This window comes from Molothrus aeneus, chromosome Z (assembly GCF_037042795.1).
Source record: "Molothrus aeneus isolate 106 chromosome Z, BPBGC_Maene_1.0, whole genome shotgun sequence".
NCBI lineage: Eukaryota > Metazoa > Chordata > Aves > Passeriformes > Icteridae > Molothrus > Molothrus aeneus.
Genome location: NC_089680.1, coordinates 53820322 through 53840772, shown reverse-complemented (window position 1 = coordinate 53840772; position 20451 = coordinate 53820322). Strand labels below are relative to the sequence as shown.

Below are 20451 nucleotides of genomic sequence, written 5' to 3'. Positions count from 1 at the left end.
CCGACCATTTGTCTTTCCCAGATCAGGAGAATTAATTAATATGAAAGGCAAACTTTTTAATTGTGTGTCAAACGAAATCAGATAGGGTGTCCCCGATTCAATCCCTTGCTAAAAGGGTTTTAGCTCCCTTTTCTAACTCAAGCCTAAAATAAAGCCTTCGAGTTTTCAAAGAGAAGGGCATCTTTCATAAATGTTGTTTACAAAACAAAACCCAAACAAGCAAGAGAAAAAAAAAAAAAAAAGAAAGAAAAAAAGAAAGAAAAAAACCAGAAAACCCCACAAAACACAACCAAATACCCTAAAAGGAAAAAAAAAATCGCAGGGAAAATGATGAATTTGGGTAGTTAATTTATCGATCTTGGCTTCTCTTCCCGCTTGTTTTATTTTAGAGGTCATTAATCAATGAAGAAAAACACCACCGTGTTCCCCCTTTGCATTTAATACATTTACCCTCCTTATTTATTTCTTTTGAACAAATTCCTAGCAAATATTCACCAATCGATTCGTAGGCGATGGATTTTTATAAAGGTTTGATCGCCTTCTAAACAGTCAATGTGATTTGTTTCAGCACTCGTCCTCCTAAATAATGAAAAAGCCTGAGAGAAGAGGAAGGAGATGGCAGTAGTTAAAGCTTCCTTTCTTTTTTCCCCTCTCATCTTTACATCCAGGAGCAAAGAAATAATTTTTTTTAAATTATATTTTTAAAAAAGCCAAACTCACAGCAAGAGCAAACCCAAGAAATAGTAACAAATAGACCAGCTCGGGGGAGACAGCAGGGACGCGCACAAACCGCTCTGCCTGGGGAAGCGAGACCAGAGGTCAGGGTTGGCTAAAGCCACCCCGGGGAGGTGCAGGTTCAGGGCTGGGAGCCCTGCTGGCGGATCTGCCTGCTGGCTCTTCCCGAGGGAGTGGAGGGGCCGGCAGCGGAGATGCTTTGGAGAGACTGGGCGAGAAGCCGTGCCCTGCCCTGGCGAGGCGCGCCGCTGCCTTCCTGGCCGGCCCGGCGCACGAGCCCGTCCGTCTGTCCCGCCCGCCGCTCGGCACCGGCGCTGACCCACGGCTCACCGACCTTTCCCGCCGGTGCTCTCCTCCCTTCCCACCCTGCGCCGAGCGGACCCGCGCAGAGAGGCTCCTTGTGACTGAGGACAGAAGCCGCAGGACGAGGCGCAGCGTGCCCGCCGCCCGGGCGAGCGGCCGGGCGGAGCAGCGGGCAGAGCCGGCCCGGGCTGCTGAGGGCACAGGCTCCCGGCCCGCCCTCCGCGAGCCCGCGGACCGGCAAGGACGGCGAGCCTTCCTTCTTCCTCTCCTCTGGTTCGGCAGGGTCTCGGAGCGCCAAGGGAGTCTGTAAATCTTATTCTGCCACCTTGACAGCTTAAAGCGCTACTTTTCTGTCTGTTAAAAAAATGCCAGAAGCAACAGATTGAAGTACTCCTGAATATGAACCCTCATGGAATACTTCTGTTAACAACTCGAAGCAAATGCAGGTATTGACAATGTACTTAAATCCATTAGTTAGGGACTTTCCTCTACTTCATCACATTTTTCTAGCGCGAAACGAATTTTTCAGATTCCTACCACCAAAAGAAATTCACTATTTTCGAAAGAAGTCCAGTAAGGAAGACAACCATAGCACAGATGTGCACGTAAAGGTAAAATAAAAATAAATTAAAGAGCCAGATGGGGCGGAATAAAATTGTGACCAGGAGGGAGGTGGGTAGGAACGAGACGTTGTTTTAATGCAGAGAAAACAGAGAAAACCAAGCGCGCCCACTGCCAGTGCGCCCTACACTGACCGCCAGAGACGGCGCGAACAGACTCCCAGCCTCACCTCTGTCCCCGGGCTGAGCGGCAGCGCTGCGGAACTACAGAAAGAGGATTGAGAGAGCGAGAGGGATGAAAATTATTACATATTGCATCATGGAATTGATCAAAGATTTAAAGAAGGTTTTTATACCCAACTTTATAACCCCTAAAAATGGGTGCTGGGGGTGTTCCTACTCGTGTTTGCCTTTAATTTAGGTGTTATCAATCTATACAGCAGATGACGGATGACCTTGTCAAAATGACTCTAGTCAAAACATTTTTTGCCCCAGCCCTGTTCAAATTTGTGTTAAAATGTCCTGCCTTAGACACAGACAAAGTCTAAACAGCAGCAGCTTTCCCAGGCTCTGCGAGAATGAAGGGTGGGAAAGAAACAAACTAGAATCAGGGTGGGGAGAAGGGTGAAAACATATTACACGCTCACACGTTACTTTTGTAGGCAACTGTGCATTCAGTGTGCGTGTAACACCCGTCTACGAGGGCTCTTCTGACACTAGAGAGATGTTTTGGTAAGATAAACAGTTCGTGCATTTTGTCCTCAATGCAAGGCATAATATGTACGAACCATATACCTAAGAGATTATAGTTCTTGTCTGTTTTTTCACATGGTCTAGGAAAGAAACTGAAAAAAAAGCCCCAAACTTGTTAAATACTCACTAATACGTGAGCTCAACAACTGAGCAGCGGGGCGGGAAACCCAAGTTTCTAAGCAGAGTGGGGACGAAAATCACTAGAGATGAGAAGTTTCTCGCCACAGGTTGCATCTCCCTATGGCATACTTCTTGCGCTGCGCTGTAACCCAGCGCAAAGAGCAGGAGTGAGGCGTGCTAGTGGTGCCCGAGGATGCAAGGTCTGAGGAAGGAGAAGCTCTGGGGCGGTGGGTTCCCTCAGCTGTGCTGGGACTGGTCTCAGGTAGCCGAGGGGAAAAGGAGGCATGTCACCCAGCACACAGCACGAACTATCTGAGACAGTACCGGGACAGGTCGGGTAGGTGTCTAAAATCCACGCCAACCCCCGAGGGGCCAAAAGCAAGTGAGGCAAGAGCCTCACAGCTGACGGGAGACTGGCCGGGTGCGAGGCGCTTGGGCCGGCGGGGTCGGGAGCTCCCGACGCTCGGCTCTGGGGTGGGAGCAGCAGATCCCGCTCGGGAGGGCGCCGGTCCACCGCTCCCCTCCGCCAAGGTAAAAGCCAAAATCCCAGCTCTTTAGCTCATTTAGAGGCGATTGTACTTCGGAGCTGGGGTAGGGGGGGGGGGGGGAGAGAAAAAAGAGAGGGAGGGAAGGAAACTGGAGGGAGGGAAACAGGAGAGAGGGACAGAGGTCGAAGGCTGGGGGGTGGGAGGGAAGGAAGGAGGAGGGAAGGGAAGAAAGGGGCACTTTAAAAGTTGAGCAAGGAACAAAGTGGAGGAAGTTGCCAAAAAAGAGCTCTGCATCCAGACTCGCTGGTAACTTCCCGATCCCTCCCCTCCTTCTCGTACACACCACACACACTTGTATTTTGCGCTGTCGTAAAACCCACGTGTCTCGCCCAGAGCCTGCCAGAGCCGAGCCGAGCGCCCGGCCGCGACTGCGATGCGCAGCCACAGCAGAGGGAGCCCGGTGGCTCGCAGCTAGCCGTCCCTCCGGTCCCCGGAACCTGGAGAAGGATCACCCCGCTCCCGCGTGGACAAAGACCGGAGAAGTCTTTGCTCCCGGCCGCTGTCCGGCTCGGAGGCTCCCGGAGCAGCCGACACCTCCGCACGCCGCCCGCGCAGCAGCAGCAGCAGCAGCAGCAGCAGCAGCAGCAGCAGCAGCCCTCGCCCCGCTCAGGTAAGGCAGGCGCGGCCCGGGGTCCCTCCGAGCTGCCCGGCACAGCGCGGCGCCCGAGCCCGGGGCAGGGCACCGCCGGCCGTGCCCTCCGCCTGGGAGCGCCTGAGTGGGAAACAGAGCGGCCGGAGAGGAGAGGAGAGACCCGCGCGTGTGTGCGTGTGACTGAACTTTCCTCCGCCTCCTCCTCCTCCTCCTCCTCCCTGTTGTCAGCGGAGAGTCGTTTGCTTCCGCGGAGAGAGGGAAGGAGTGAAAAGGGAAGGCAGTGCGTGCGGCGGGGACGGGGTGAGCGGGGGCTCTCGGGCCGTGGGCCGGCGTGAGGGGCTGCCCGCCGCCACCGCCCGCCTCCTGCCCGTGCTCCGGGCGGGCACCGCGGCACAGCCGTGTCGCCCCGGCCACCACGTTTCTCGTCCTGGGGCTTTTCGGGACGAGGCTTTCTCCTGACGGATCTGGCCACGGACAGGGGAAGCGACGGGCGCACGGTCCCGCCGCCGATCCCGCACGGCCGCGGCGCAGAGCCCACGCGTGGCCCAGTGTGTCCGAGCGTCTGTCCGACCGCGTGTCCCACCGCGGGGTCGGGCGGCCCTGCCAGGGCGGGGCGGGGGGCTCACGTCTTCTGTCCCCTTCCTCCCTGCTCCACAGGCAGAGCGATGCTGAAGCCCGGAGATCCCGGCGGATCCGCGTTCCTGAAGGTGGATCCTGCCTATCTGCAGCACTGGCAGCAGCTTTTCCCGCAGAGCAGCCAGCTCAAAAGCAGCGGGCCCCTCGCCCAGCTCCAGCCACCCGAGAGAGCCGAGCTCCCGGCTGACAGCCTCCGCCAGCGCCCGACCTCCCTCTCCTCCGCCTCCTCCTCCTCTTCCTCGTCCACTCCGTCTTCCTCCTCCAACTCGTCCTGCGTCGCTGCGGCGGCGGCTTCTCTGGCTGGCCTGACCTCCCTGCCTGTGACCCAGGTCCCGGTCTTCGGCCCACTGCAGAGCTCGGAGCTCCCGGCCGGGGGAGCGCCCGCTCCCCTGCAGGGCAAGGATTTGTGCGGGGCCGGCAGCGGCGGCGGCAAATGCGGCGACCGTGGTGCCGCTCGGTACCGCTGCACGGCCGAGGAGCTGGACTACTACCTGTACGGGCAGCAGCGCATGGAGATCATCCCCCTGAACCAGCACACCAGCGACCCCAACAACCGTACGTATCGTGCCCCTTCTCGCCCTCCTCTGCCGCTTCCCCTCCGCGTCTGGGGCCAGCCCGGGGACGCTCCAGGCTGCGGGACGGCAGTCGGTGCCTGCACCGCTCTCACTCCTCCGGGAGCACCCTCCGTCTCGCCCTTCCCTCCCTTTAGTTTTTGCCTTGATACCAGTTGTTTCAGGAGACGGGCTGCAGCCCTTCAGTAGCAGTTTTTCTGGTCTGAAACCCGGGTCCTTCCCTGGAAGGCACGCTTCACCGGAAAGGCTGTGGTGGGGTTAGATTTCTTTCGGAGGGCTGCTTAGGAAAATGGATTCAGCAAAAGTTCAGGGCGACTAGCTACAAAGCTGGTCCTTTCTCGCCTTATATGTCCCACTCCATTCCTGCCCGGAAAGCCCGGGCTTCGCTGAATACACAGAAATCAATTACTCCTCCGAGCTGGGCAGGGGAAAAGTTGCAGTTTTCATCAGATGGTCTAGGGCAAAGTTTTCCTCTTTCTTATCTCGGAGTATCGTTTCCTTTCAGTCTTCGTTAACACCTCGTTGGTTTTAGTTTTCCACCTCTACGGAAAAGCATGACATGGTCATTTAAAGAGAAAAGCCGATTTTCTCGACGAAAAAGTCTGCACGAGTCAGAATTAATTTAGGACTTGGAGGTTCTAAAGAGTTTTATACTGCTGTTGCCTATTATACAGCTGGGAGGGTTTTTTTGGGGGGGATGGGGCGCCCCTATCATTATACATCTGTACGGATGAAAGGTTTGTAATTTTAGAAACTTCTGTCTTTTTTTTACCCTGTATCTATCAATACGACGCAACCGAGGAAATTCACGACATGAAAAAAACTATATGAACTCCTAATAGTTCATCAGTTTTATAACTAACATTCAGAGCACACGGATCTGGATCTGTCCCTCTTAAAACACATGGCTTCGACCCATGCATGCACTTTAAAAAAAATACTATTGTTTCAAACACTCTCTTTTATCCTAAGGTTTCTTAAAACTCTTTTTTTTTTTTTTTTTGGTTGTCCTTCTCAGCCACCACCACTCCCCAAATGTCGGTTTAAGGAAGGCTGTTGAACAGAAAAACGGTACCCCAAACCAGCAGTCCTGAAACACATGCCCAAGCAAAATGCGGATTCGTTTAATTCCATTTCAGATGAGGAGCTTGTTTTGAAAGTTTCCCCGACATCCTGCTATGTATTAATTAAACTGCGTGGATGCTAGCAGTCTTCAGCGCTGTGCATATGTTAGGGGGAAAGCTGAATCGGAGTTTGGTGGAGATTTTTCCCGCCTTCTTAACATTTCAAATGCTTCTATATTGGTTGTCGACTTTATTTTGAGCGACTTCCTCATGCTTAGTCTTACCTTGTAGTGAAACTTGTTCGTGTATTTTGTGTTCTCGGGTGAAGAAAACGTGATATTATAAATTACATGCAGAAAATGGAATCCGAAATGCACTTCTAATCGACAACCGAACGGTTCAAACAAAACATGTTTTACTTCTCGGAACCGCTCTGTAAACCTAAAGGGTAAAGGTTTTAAAAGAAGAAAGGAATATTAAAAAGCGTTTTGGGGGGGGGGGGGGATATTTTTAGGGACTGAGTGGAATAACAGCACCCCGCAGAGTCGGAGGCGAAGCCTGAATAATTTCTTCCCGAGCGCGGTATAAAAGGTGGAAGCTTCGGGGAAGCGAAGGGATCGATTGCGGGAAGGACGCTTGTGAATCGCGTCCGGCTCTGACGGGGCAGCCCTCGCCGTCGGAAGGACGGGCAGGGGGCGGCCAGCGCCCTCTGACTTTTTTTAATGTTTGTTTTTCTTCAGTTAGATCTAAACATTCCTCTAATTTACTTGTTTACAGGGCGGCTTTCGCTGTAGCGGTTATTAGTTGCCTCTGAGCGAAACTTTCAACGCGAGTGTTTCGGTCTTCTGGGACCAAGCGCAGTTGCTTTGGGCAACTCGTGCTTAAAAAAAAATAAAGAAAAAAGTAAACTGTCAGTGAAGAAGGAGTGCCGCAGCTACAGCCTGTGCCGCGCCATGCACTCCCAGCACTCGCACGATCAAGGGAACAAGCTGCAGGGCACGGGCCTGGCTGCCCCTGCGCGGCTCCCCGAGTGCGGCCAGGGTCACGCTAGCGGTCCGTGGGCAGTGGGATTTCCAGCCGCCTTCACTCCCACCCTCACTCCGTTTCGCATCATTCCCACCCTCACTGCCCGTTTGAGGGGAAGGAGGTGGGGGCTGTGGGTGAGATGAGGTGCCGTCTACTTTAGTTTGAGTCGTACTTGCTTGCTGCACTTCCATCTGCGGACAGCCCCGAGGACACCCCGAGACGGGCCGGCTCTCCCCAGCCCGGCGCAGTCACCCGCCCGCCCAGCAGGCCTCCGTCTGTTTCTCGGGCTCTAATCCTAGCTGTACCTCCTTCACCAACCAAGCGAGTGCCCCGTCTCCCCTACTTTCCCAAATAATACCCCTCTCTCCATCCCGAGCATCCCTTCCTTTTGCGGGGCTCCCCGCGTGTCCCCGCTCCCCGGCAGGTCCCACCCGCTCGACAGAGGCGCCGGCCGACTTCGCGTGTGCCCCCGTGGTGCTGCGGGGCCGGGGCGGCCGCCGGGGCTGTCCCGACTTCCGAGGCTGTCCCGTCCCGGCTGCCGAGGCTGTCCCGTCCCGTCCCGGCCTCCCCGCCCGGCCCCGCTCCCCAGCGCTCGGCCCGGCCCGGCGCCGGGCGGCCGCCGCGGGAAGATGGATGGGCGGCGGTTTCCCAGTAGACACACGCCTTGATCGTCAAATATCAATGAATATGGCACGGTCTTGGGCGAGGGAAGGGGCGGGGGCCGCCTAGGAGCTGTGGGTTAAGCGTCTATATGTAATTGTTTTAAATTGAAAGGGGGTAAGCTAGGGAAAAATAATAATAATGATAATAAAAAAGAAGCAATTAAGAGGCAAAACGCTAACTAGAGCCCAGCGGTCTTTACCCCCAGGGAAGTAAAGGGGATTATGCTAAAGCCCCGATAAAGTGGCAGGCGGCTGGGGACCGTTTGCTTTCCAGCCTTGAATCTGGAAGGACGAGGATATTTCTGGGCGCTGGGGGAGGGGCGCTGGGGCGGCCAGGAGAGATCTCCTCGGGTGAGCCCGGGGCTGCGGGACCGGCTGGTTCCCTCGGAGGCTTGCCCCTAGCTTCTGGGGAGACGCTCCCGCACGGAGAGCTCTGAGACTCCTCCACCTTCGCCAGCAAGCACCAACCTGCCACTGTAATAAATACGCTGTGCAAAGCTGAAGTGTCACGCGACCAAGCACTTTGCACGCCTTTTCCCATTCAATTTATGGGGAGACAGTGTATATATAACATGCTGTGAAGTGGATCGGTGTGGAAAATATTCGGACTTTTTTTTTGTTTTCCTCTGGACTGCTGGTAACCTGTATGATTTACCTATTTTACATCATTAGTTACCCAGCACTCTTAAATATAGCAGATAGCCATACATTAGATTGAGGTTAGAGAAGGTGGTGACTGTTTATTTAGGGTGATAAAATGGTCCATCAGCAGTAATCTCCATCGATATGTGCCACCAGGAGATGAAGGATGAGGGGACAAGCCACAATTAATTGCCCTATAGTTTTGTAGGAGAGAGTGGAGCCGGTGCGGGCTGAACTTCGATCTCCTCTCCTGGCGCCTATTCATCATCTCTACATTGTATATGGGGGTCTCTCAGGGGCAGAGGGTGGCAAGGTTTATCTACACACAATATTCTCCTACCCTTCTCATACCTGACACGGAAATTTAATTCATTCATACCTACAGAAGGCAGGGAAAATCAAACCCACCTCCCTCAACCCGCCCCCCACTCGCCTCTTAAAAATGACCCGAAAGCCCCTGACCCACTCCGGGGCGCCAGGGCGCTCTGGGGAAGGAGGAACAACCTCCGGGGTGTGCCTGAGCCCCGGCCGGCAGTCGCGTAGCCCGCGGCAGCTCCTGCGCTGCCGCCCGAGTCGCCGGCGCCCTGCGCCGCGAGGGAACGGCCAGCGAGGCACTGCCAGGGCGCTGCAGCCCTGCGAGAGGGGGCTCGGGCCTCCGGGGCCCGGGGACAGCCCTGGGTCAGCGGGCCGGGCTTGGTCCCGCTCTCTGCAAAGAGTAGTTAGAATTAATAACTAAATAAATAGAGGGCACCCGACGGGAAAACGCATCCGTGTTTCGTACCCACGAAAGCCTGCCTCCAGTGAGGCAGCCTGATAGAAACTGCCAATAATTTGGTGAAAGGAGGTGGATGCCAGTTCATCGATGAGGAAACTGAAGTACGAGAGAGGCTGAGCTTCCCTGGAAAGCTCCAGCCCTCAGGGAACGGATGGAAAGAGTCTCTTCCAGACCTCCCTCCTGCTTAGCTGGGTACCCGGGCCCAGACAGGGATGCAGGGCCAGCCGTAGTGATTTATACTTGCAAGTGAGTAATACCATGTGAAATGATGGCCACTTGCACTGGATACCTGCATGCTTGTGGTGAATTATGAAGCAAAGGGTCAGAGGCCACCCTTCTTTAATACCAGCAAACTGCAGGTATCCAGTCTAACTGCACCTTTGAAGCATATTATTGCTGAGGAAAAAATGTATTTCTTTCATTTATTGTTACAGCTGGTTTGCTGGTAAAAACACTGTGTTAAACCCTAGTTTCACTGACGAAAGGTTTTTCCTTTCAGATTTGCTTTAAAGTGTGCAGTAGTAGGGTTATTTATGTTGGTGTGTGTTTAAAATAACATTTTGGGGGCAATGATATGTCCTTTTGCCTAGGTTTAGTACTTTTAAGTGTACTCACATGGATTTATAGTATTGGCATTACACTGTGTTCATTTTTCTGGAGGCACATAAACAGTAACATCTTCCAATCCTTCCATAAGAACCATGCCAAACAGCTCCTCTAGAAAATCCTCTAATTTTCTTTTTCTTGCATCTTCCTTTTCTTAATCCTTCTTATCTATAGAATATGAAGGTATAAAGACAGAAACTGATCTCCTTCCAAAGTGTTTGGCTTTATCTGGGCTTGTAATGCAGTATTCCCACTGACTTTACCTTCTACATCTCTAGATTTTATCAGGACATACTCTGCTCTGGCTGCAGTCCTCCTTTATTTTTCCATTTTCAGCAAGTCCTCCAATTTTCTTACATTTCTTGCTTCTTCTTGACTTGATTTGGGGCTTGACTGATGCTATTGCAGAAAGTAGAATTATCCATTTCAGCTGTTCTCAGTGAAGCCCTGTACTCACACTCAGCTGCTCTCTGAGGCCAAAACTGGAGGAAGGGCACAGGACACCTCTCCTTGTCACCCTATCTGGCCATGCTCTGGGAAGTTCACACTTTTAGAAGCATCATTTTTGTGTGAACCCCCCACACCAGTGTGGGTGATAATGGCCACTCTGGTGATGTCAGTGGACCTCAACACTCCCCCTCTCAAACCCCTGCTTCTTTTCCATGTCTTATTAAGCATGTTGGTGCAGTGTGCCACATTATGCTCTGCAGCACATACAAAGATGATGCTGTTCATCCTGCTGTGAGGCAGGATAGTGTGCAAGTCTTGGAGCTCTTGACTTTTTCCCCAAAATGATATGAAGGAAATCCTTCCCTTGCCCTCTGAGGCAAAGGAATGCATTGCCTACAGTGGTGGTCTTTAAATGGACACTTTCATGTATTACACTATTACACAAAAGTTAGTTACAGAAGAGGAAAAGATGCACAGTAGCTTTTTGCTCCAGGCATGGTAAAATATAGCTAGGATGGCTTCCATTTCTTATAACATTTATGAGAATTTTTAAAGATTTTATTTGTGCAATTACATAGCAACTAAAGCTAAATGTATGAAGCATGAAACTAAGAAGAATTTCAGTACTGCTTAGTATTAAAGACAGATTCCTCCCTTCTCATCAACAAGACATTAGCCAAAACAGTTTCAAAAGATGTTCCATTTTCCAAATTTTCAGCTTTGGCAGGACAAAGGGGAAAGAAACACAGCAGGGGATCAGATACTGTGACTGCCAAGCATTAAGACATTACCACTGTTTTTGGACACTGGAAAATAAATATCACCATGTGTGACTTTCTGTAAGGGTAAATGACAGTGACACGGGGTTTGTTTATACTCCTTGACAATTTCTTAGTTTCTTTTTCTTGGAAATGTAGAAATAAAATGTTTAATCCAAATTCATGAACACACATTGTCAGAATTAAGTTAAGGAATTATTGTTCTAGGCAGGTACTGAAATTTTTGTGTGGGAAAAGTTATGTATATCTGGTGGCTGTATGCAGAACTCAACACTGAGATTGTCTGACTGGAGTAAAGAAGATATTGAGCAGGTTTAATGTAAATTTCTCCAGAGATACAATTCCTCTAAGAAAGCCATTGTAATCAGCTAGTTATGAGGAGGGTTACGTATCCAGAAAATATTAAAGCAGTGCAAATAATTAAAATTCAAGGGCCTACCCTGGTGCTAACTGACATCATGGTTAGACATCATTTCTTTAAGCTCTCAGTTTTCCTGTAAGATTTTTTATTTCTAACTTGCATGGGTAGATTGAAATCAATTGATTTCATAGAGTCATAGAACAATTTGTGTTGCAAAAGATCTGTGAAGTCATCAAGTCCAACTGTAGATCATAGAGTTCAGCCATGATCTGTTTAGAGTGTATCACATGCCAAACTGTTTTGGATCGTGGGCTTGCTTTTTCATTGTTTGGGGTTTTTTCTTCCCTTTTCCTATTTGGGATCCTTTCCTATGTGACCTCCAGTGCCAAACTGCAGTGCTGCCCCTAATATCTTTGGATAGGCCAAAACCACAGGGTTTCTTGATGACTGGTTTTGAAGAGGAAAGGGAAGAAAAGATGCTGTGGTGATACCTCACTTTCCAAACTAGCTGTGGAAATAATAACAAAAAAAAAAAAAAACCAAACAAAAAACAAAACCAAAAAAACAACCCCAACTGCCCTGCTGCCCCATTCCATCCCTCTCCAGCATATACTTGATGCCTTTTATTCATCGTGCCTCAGAATGGTTGTAGGAATATCTGCTGCGTTCTTTTAGGACTCGCCAGAAATATCTTCCCTGGGGTCCTGCAAATCCCAACCTCCACCCACCATCCACCTCTAATCGACGTGGCTCGGAGAGCAAAACCCCTCTGCTGCGGTGCTTCAGCCCAAAAGAAGTCGTTCTGTGGCAGGGATTATGTCCTTAAGGCGAGGAGAAACTGCACCCTGCAGCCAAAGTCACGCTTTTTGGCGGCGTAAGGGCGGTCCCCACCAGGTGGCTTTGTCCGGCCTTGCCGCCGGCTCTCCTCTGCCTCCTGCCCGGACCTGTTAGGGATGGATGGCTTGGGGCCAGTTTGCCGTGCAGCCCTTCTGCAGGGGCACCCGCCGGAGCAATGCACAGCTCAGGGCTTGTCTCCTTGCCTTCTGCTGGGATCTGTAAGTGATGCTGCGGGTAGGGAACTCGGACAGACGAGCACCAGGTGGAGACAGGCGTTTTCGAAGACTCAAAGGTGAAATGACTTGAGGGAAATTAGCCTCCACACGTAACGTAGTAGTAATTTCTTGTTGCTGAATGCACCACTTTTTTTAATGGTAAAATTTAAAAGAGGATGACAGGAAAAAGTGTTTATGTAGTGTGTCTAAAACTGGAGAATACACATAGAAGCCACAATTTGAAGATGCATCTTTTACTGTCCTTTAGCAGCTTTTGCTGAAATGAGGGGAGGGTTTTCCTTTGAAGGATCTGTAGGAAAGAGACCTACTTAATACACAGTACATCCAGTTTGGAAAGAAGAGCATCTGAGTCAGGGCCCCTGAGAATTGAGACTGTGGTTGCAGGCAGTCTAGCAAGTCTAAATCTGTGGCATAGACCAAGAAACTCCCACTTCTGTAGTGAATGCTGTGCTCTGTTTTTATAAGGAGTGGTATATAAAATTATTAGGGGAAAGATGTAGGACTTGCTACATGAGTACTGCGCCAAAATTATTGTTTTTTCTTTGTATTTCTGGAATAAATTTATATGAAAACATTTATTGTGCTATGAAAATGAAATGTGAAGAAGACGGCAATTTATTTCAAGAGATTCATTGTTATGTTAACTTGGCATATCTCCAGAGAAATTAATTTCTTGAACATGAAACATTTTCCTGGAAGATGTACATTTGTGGCATGTGGAATAGTGTGCAGTGGAAACACTTAACCAAAATTTTCTTTGCTCAGAAAAGAAAAGCCATGGTAGGATCTTCCCAAAATAGAGACACATCATTCATTATTAACAGCAGTTAGGGAAATTAACAGTTTTACAAACTGATCTTTTTCACAGGAATTGTTCATGAACTCAGATATGCTGTTTTGGTCTTTTCCTAGCTTCATTTACATTGTACAGGCAAAGAACATGCATTCTTATTCAATAAATAAAATTTTAAGTGCCCAGAAATATTTGCTGCATAATTTCAGTTTTAAGATTAGATTTGTCTTTCATAAAGTAAATGCGCATGCAGGCTCTAATTTGTCATTCATGAGGTTCTGGTTTATTTATTTTATTTTCCAAACAGACAGACATGCACACACACATGTTAATGCAAAAACCAGAGTGAATGTTCATTTAAAATAAGGATTAAATTAAATCTTGTTCCAATTAAGCCCTTGGGCTGAGCTGTGGTAAGGCAGTTGAGAGGGACTTGTGACACACTATGACTGTGTTTTAAAATGTCTCTCTGAAACACACTGGGATGGTTTAACTGCACTATTTGTATTAGTCAAAAAATTCATCTTTAAAAACATTGTTAAAGTAAATGAATCTTGGCAAGTTTGTGAGTACACAAGGCTTGCAAATTGGCTGCAGGATTTCTGCTCAGGCTTTGGAATTTTTTATTTAAGGCTTTGGTGAGATCTGGGAAAGAGCCTAAGCAACGCCCAGAGGGCACGGTGTGCAGGAGCACTGGCTGTGCTGCCGTGAAATGGCAGTGCAAGCGCAGGGATCTGCACGGCACGGCCGTGGCAGCGGTGGTGGTGGTGGCCAGCAGCACGGCACTGATAGCTTTCCCCTCTTTGTCCCTCAGGATGTGACATGTGTGCTGATAACCGGAACGGCGAGTGCCCGATGCACGGGCCCCTGCACTCCCTGCGCCGGCTGGTGGGCACCAGCAGCGCCGCCGCCGCCGCCCCTCCGCCCGAGATCCCCGAGTGGCTCCGGGACCTGCCCCGGGAAGTGTGCCTGTGCACCAGCACCGTGCCTGGCCTGGCCTACGGCATCTGCGCGGCACAGCGCATCCAGCAGGGCACCTGGATCGGGCCCTTCCAGGGAATCTTGCTCTTGCCAGAGAAGGTTCAAGCAGGTGCCATCAGGAACACTCAGCACCTCTGGGAAGTAAGTTATCATGTTTCCTTCCTTGTCAAATTTGATCTTTTTGAAGTAAACATGGAGTGTGATTGTATGCTGTACTAGCGCCAGAACTAGCCATGAAGATAAGCAAACAAACCCACAACTCAAATAAACCAAGTAAGCAGGTTTGAAAATGTAGCCAGTGCAAGAAAAGGCCTTGCTATGATAAAGGTAGCCAGAAAACCAGTGGACAGCACAGAGCTCCAATTGGTCTGCAGGAGAAGAGCTGATTTTTGCAGGTGCTGTAATGTGTAGTAATTGGTCAGAGAAGTCTGAAGCTTTTACAACACCCAGTGCTTTCTATATTTTGACCTGAGTTACAAGAGCTGATGGAGCTCTCAGGTCACAGCACCAGCTGTATCATGCTAGGGCGGTGCATGTGGGTCGAGATGGAGTGCTGTACCGCTGCTGTGGTCCTCAGCCAGTCCAAGAAAAGCTACTGAAATAAACCCAGGATCCTATTCCACAGCCTGACCCTTTGCAGTGCGACAGAGTTAGTTCTTGCTCAGTTTAGTTCATCTCTGGTCCTGTACCTACTGTGCATTCACTGAAGGAGGTTTCCAGTACTTTATAAAAGCCAAATTCAGATATCTCAAAGCTGTTGGTTTTTCTTTTTTAAATATTTGTCACTGTCTTAGAGAGTGATAGTTATAACTCAGGAAACACCTATAATCTCCATGTCTCAGAAAGAGCCTACTTTCTTCCTAGTCTTCTGCCATTAATTTCTTCTTTGATTTGTACTGGAAGGTATAATTTTTTAGTTCTGCTTAGTCCTCTATAGCTGCAATCTCTGCTTGCCTCAAAACTGACTGCAACAGTCAGTAGAAACAGGCCAATAGATCTGTGGTATTTTCTCATCTACACCAAATCCAAATCTTCAGAATAGAAGGAATCCATGAAGATGCAGCGTCTTCAGTGTGTGTACAGGGAAGGTGAATGGATCTTTGAAAAGATATTTGGGGACATGGAAGAGTTGGAGCTCCTATGCTTTTCCTGCATGTAAACAAATAATAAACAACACACTAGGGTCTTTGTCTCAAGGTACTTACCCAAAAACATCATTGTGGCAAGAAGATTTTCACATTAAAAAGATCAGTCTCATAACACACCTGAACACGATCAGTAGAACTGGATGAATTGCAATGATTGGGAATTTTGCTGCTGCCTCCAATGGAGATGGGATTTCTCTTGTACAGCAGATATTGATAATTTGGATTTCAACCTGTTCCTACCAAAGCCCAGTGATTATAATGACAGTATTTTGGGATACTTATCAATCACATATTTTTTATGGACCACTTTATAATGATGTTGGAGTTCTAATTGTTAAGAAGGGTATTGTGATTTAGACTATTCCAATTAACAGAATATATAATAGTGAAATGAGGTTGTCAGATCCACATATAAGTACTGAAATTTAGATAAATTAAGTCATATAATTTTTCCATAAATATTTCCAGCATGAGTTTAATTTTTAAAAACATACAAATTAGTTTTATGCAAGTAAAGTTGCAAATATTGACAATACCTTTTTAAATAAGCAAGAATTTTTATCATATTTCAGGCTAGCTTAAAAATGGTTTTGAAGCAATGAAAGAAGCTTCAGAAAGAAATTTTTAAAAAAATTAAAAGCAAAACTCAAAAAGATACTAAGGAAAAAAAAACCAACCAGTACTATTGTATGTACCAGATTCAGGCTGTAAGTGCTTGTCGGCTGAGTTTTTGTGTGGGATTACTCTTGTGCTCTTAACACACAGCACAGATTTCCTGTTGGCTAGCAAAATGAATGCATGTATTTTAATGGAATTATCTTAAAAATAAGAATTCAATTTGATTTAATAATAACATGTTGCTCACGGTCTTGAATTATTTCTGTTAATGACAAAAACTGTTATCAAAGAAACACATATTCTAAGCTCTAGCCAAAATTTTGCTGTTTCTCATTTGTTTCGTCTTTCAATTTGGCATACTTTATCTGTCAGAAGACAAATGTTTAATAAAGAAAAATATATTAAAAGAAAGTAATCAGAAACTGTAATTTTACAGAACCTGATCTATGAAAATACATCAAAGCAAATGACAGTATATATCTAAATAGTCTGTATTCATTTAGTCTACACGGCATAGGAGTGTGGATTAAATCACTGTGAATGATAAATAAATGTTTCATCATAGTCCCTTTATAAAGTTGTGACCTTAGTCCATTCTCTTTCACCAATATTTCCCACACAGCTGCAAATGCAAGTCTGTCTACAGATCAGCTGTTCAGCATTAGGTCTTGATAGACCTTATGGAGAGAATTTCACGTTTTTAGTATCAAAAATTGCATTTTATTATTTTGCCCTCAGAACTGTAAAGTTGATAGATATTTGTTTTAGTTTACAGTTCTTTGTGTACACCGGGCAAACGGAAGGGCTATTGCGAACACTTTTAAGCATAGTTACTGTTTTGGTTGCTTTTTTCTTTATACTCTTTGTTGTGGGAAACATCAGAAGCACTGCATTTGATGTATAGTTCAATGCTATGGAAATATGCTTCAGACTGTCTGCACAAGTGTTCCCACCACGCACTCAATGTTTGCTTTGCGTGTAATCCACACAGCACAGCGTACCGCGACTAAGAGTGAGTTACACGCCATTCCATTACCTCACAACAGCCTCGACACCTATGGGTGTTCATGGGAAATTATAGAGCTCACTCACAATCAGCCAAGATAATTTTTTATAACTTACAGAAAGATCAGTCTTTCAGAAAGCCAAAAATATTAGTCATTTCAGTTGTACTGCTTTTTTTTCCCCTTTGGCCCACTTTTATAACCAGAGTTTGCTTGTATTTAAAAAAAATACAATAAACTCTGATTTGTTTAAAACAAAAACAGGACTGGGTGTATTAAATAAACATTCTCTTTGGTAATACAGGCATTTATTCCAGCAGTGCTTCATAATGTTTCTGATCTCTTTTTTTTTTTTTCTATTTTGAAGTAGTGAGAATAATCCTTTTGTTATTGCAAAGAAACAGAGACTTTCTTAGCAATTAGGTCTTACTGATGAGAATGAGATAATTTTCCGCTAATGTGTTTTCTAATAAAGAAGTGGAAAGGCACACTTGATTCCAACATATATGAAAACATTATCTCAATTATTAATGTGTCCTTACTCCCTGGAGATAAATTAATCTAGTTGCACATGGTTTCCCCTTTCTGTTTAACATCAAAATTTAATAAGAGTAGACTTAAGGAATGTATACGATATACACTTAAATTCTATTAGAATAAAACACTGAAGTTTAAACGTGCATACATTTTAGTAGTCAAAATTTTTCAGACTCCCAACTTTAAACTGTGAATTCTGGAAACAGCTAATTTGTAAATGGTCTTTTCCCCTGCAAATGCAGCTTAGATGAAAAAACTTTTACTGACAGACATATCAAAGGATACAGTCTTATCGTTTCCTGTTCTTCATGTTAAAGCCTGATAAAGAGTTTGCTATATCTTTTTTTTTCTTTCATGTGTCATCAAATAGCTATTTTTTTTCTTGCAACAGCCTAAAAATGTAAAATATATGATTTTACTTCATTTTGACTTTACTTAATTGAAATTTAGCATTTTTGGAAGTAATTTTTTATTATATGCGATTTCTTTTTACATGGATGAGAAAAATAATATGTGTATATATATAGAAAGATAGATATATCTATATATATATGTATCAGGTTGTTCATTAGTAAATACGAAATCTGTGTAGCTGATTTTCCCTGTAAAAAATTCCCCCTCTCCCCCTGCTTCCTTCCCCCCACCAAATTAACTGGCACAAGAAAGTGTGCATGTCATCTTAATAAAGTACCATATGGGTACTTTTTGGCCTTCTTGCCTTTTGCTTCAACTGAAGCAAAAGAAAACATTGCCTTTGCCTTCTGCTGGACCAAGAACAGGCTTTTTGCTGGGATGCACTCTGGCCAGGGCCCATGCAGCAATACTGGACATTTTGGAACAAATTAATATGCACAGAGAATCCTTGTGCTTCAAATGAAGCACTCATTGCAGTTATGGTGATAGATTCTTATCCAGATTATCAAGGCTGCAGTTTTGGACTGAATTTGCTGTTACAGAAAAGCACTGGGGGATAGAATTATGTGCATGCTGTCGTTCTATTAAAGTAAAAATTATGTTTCTCAGCAATCTGTCATCTAGTATTCCAGACTGCTTGTCAGCTCTGTTTTAAATTTGTCATGTGCATGAAATTCAAGTAATTTTGTCTTGAAAAACCTCCTTAGTTACTTTCCTATTGTGTCTTAAGTTATTCAGACTAACAGCTGGTGCCATTCTGTTATATTTTTGTTTTGCCATTTCTGAGGATTTTGTGTGATGTAGCAGCCTTGCATTTATTTTCCATTGAAAAAGACCAATAATTTTTATTTTTACATGGATTTTAAATTCCCGTGCTGTGGGAAAATATCACTAATGTTGTGGTCAGTAGCATGCTAAACTGTAACCTCAGTAAGAGGATTCCATTTGTGTACCTCAGAAGAAAATTGTGCTAAACATCTACAAAGCAGCCTTCTATTGTTGGTATTTCTGAATCACTTACTAACATATTTTCCCAGATAACTTCTATAAATTACAAACTCCTTTCTTAAGGTCCATAAAAAGTTAGTGTGATCACAAGTGTGGAAGGTACTTTATATTTAATAATTTTAGTTCTTAGAAGAGCTAAACAAAACCCTGATGCTTCTTTTAGAAGACCTGTGACTTTTACAAGACTTTCTTATGCATTATTTTAATGTATCTCCATGTTTTTGGTATGTTCTTTCTGTCTAGAGTGTATGTGTAGTATGCCTAAGCACATGTGCTACAAAATTAATCTAATTTGGCATGGGGACAGATTCTCTTCCTATTGAACAAAGTGAAGTTTGGAATACACTTTGGTGTTTGGAGTTGGATACAGCCCCAGAATTTTAAGAGTGTTACTGAAAACAGGAATTCTGAGGACTGCATGGAACGTACACACGTCTGGACACACACTATTACCAGAAAAAAAAATATTTTCTAAATTGCTAGATCATGCAGGGACTATCTGTTTTTCTATGGCACATAATCTCACCTTGGAGATTTCATTATGTAATATGCAAAAATACTGAAGTGGAACACAAATAAATACAAAAGCTCAATTCTGTCCTTATTTGACCACTACCTTTCTGCATTGCTGACTGGGCACCAATGTAATGGAAACATTAGACCTTTAAATTTAATTAATTATAAAAGTGATTTCCACTGTTGTATAAGACGGATTTGTAAGGCTTGAAATTACAATTAATTTATGATACTATTAACAGGTAATTATTTTGACTGACTTTTGATTCGAAATTGGTAAATAAAGGCAGTAGTTTAATGATCTATACAAGTGTCCAAAATGTGTTGTGGGCCTGATGTCAATAACCTATTTATTATAGATTTGAAACAGTGAAACAGTGCAATGTGCTTTTCCAGGTGGTGGTGACACTCAATATTCTGCAGAACTGCCTCAGTCACTGCTCCACACACTTTGGTCCCCCAGATTCTGTGGCATCAAATGCGCATAGACTTTAAAGTGCAGACTTTTAAGTAATCCCTTAACATAAAAGCTGGAAAATTCAGCCCAGGCTATACCTTCCCTCTACGGACTTGGCACCTTTTCCAGATAAGTTACAGAATTCCATTATCCAAATTGTTACACATGTGTGACAGAGGTTGACCTTTAGTCATGTCAATCCTTTTTGCCTAGGCCTGGGGCTCCAGCCTAATGGCTCAAAGCCTGATTTACTCACTGTAATAAGGGCAGGAGGTCGAGCAATTGTCAGCTTGCCTGCTCATACTCGTCTTGGAGCCTGGTTGAAGGCTGTTAACACAAAGCTTTTCAAAGTGAATTTACAACCACCACCACTGACATAGGCCAATCAGTACACCATAAATGTCAGGTTAGTGAGATTGAGCAGTAAGTAAAGCACTGCCAGCCCTATTGGCTGAAATCAATTGCTTAAGGTTTAACTGAGAATAGCAATGCGTGTACAACTACATCTGCAGAACCAGCTTCAGGGTGGAGAGTGAGTTGGAGGGTGGTTTAGGTAGAATTACCCACCAGCCACAGCCATGGCATCATGTCCTACATTTGTTCTCCTTCCATTTGAACAATGCCTGCCCTGACAGAATCTGTGGCCAAAAAGTTCTTAGATCAGCCTTTTAGTTATAGAAATAAGATTATTCTGTTTTTTTACCTATGGAAAAAAAAA

At 46.0% G+C, this 20451-nt stretch overlaps 1 protein-coding gene across 1 annotated transcript in view; it reads left to right on the top strand.

Annotated features, from left to right (window-relative positions):
- The first annotated feature begins 4276 nt into the window (after nucleotides 1–4276).
- PRDM6 (PR/SET domain 6) overlaps nucleotides 4277–20451 on the top strand; it is a 74959-nt gene continuing 58784 nt past the window's right edge. Inside the window, exons 1-2 of the mRNA XM_066569670.1 lie at nucleotides 4277–4802; nucleotides 13865–14172. Of these exons, the coding sequence (XP_066425767.1) occupies nucleotides 4277–4802; nucleotides 13865–14172 (834 nt within the window). The remainder of the gene's footprint in view (nucleotides 4803–13864; nucleotides 14173–20451) is intronic.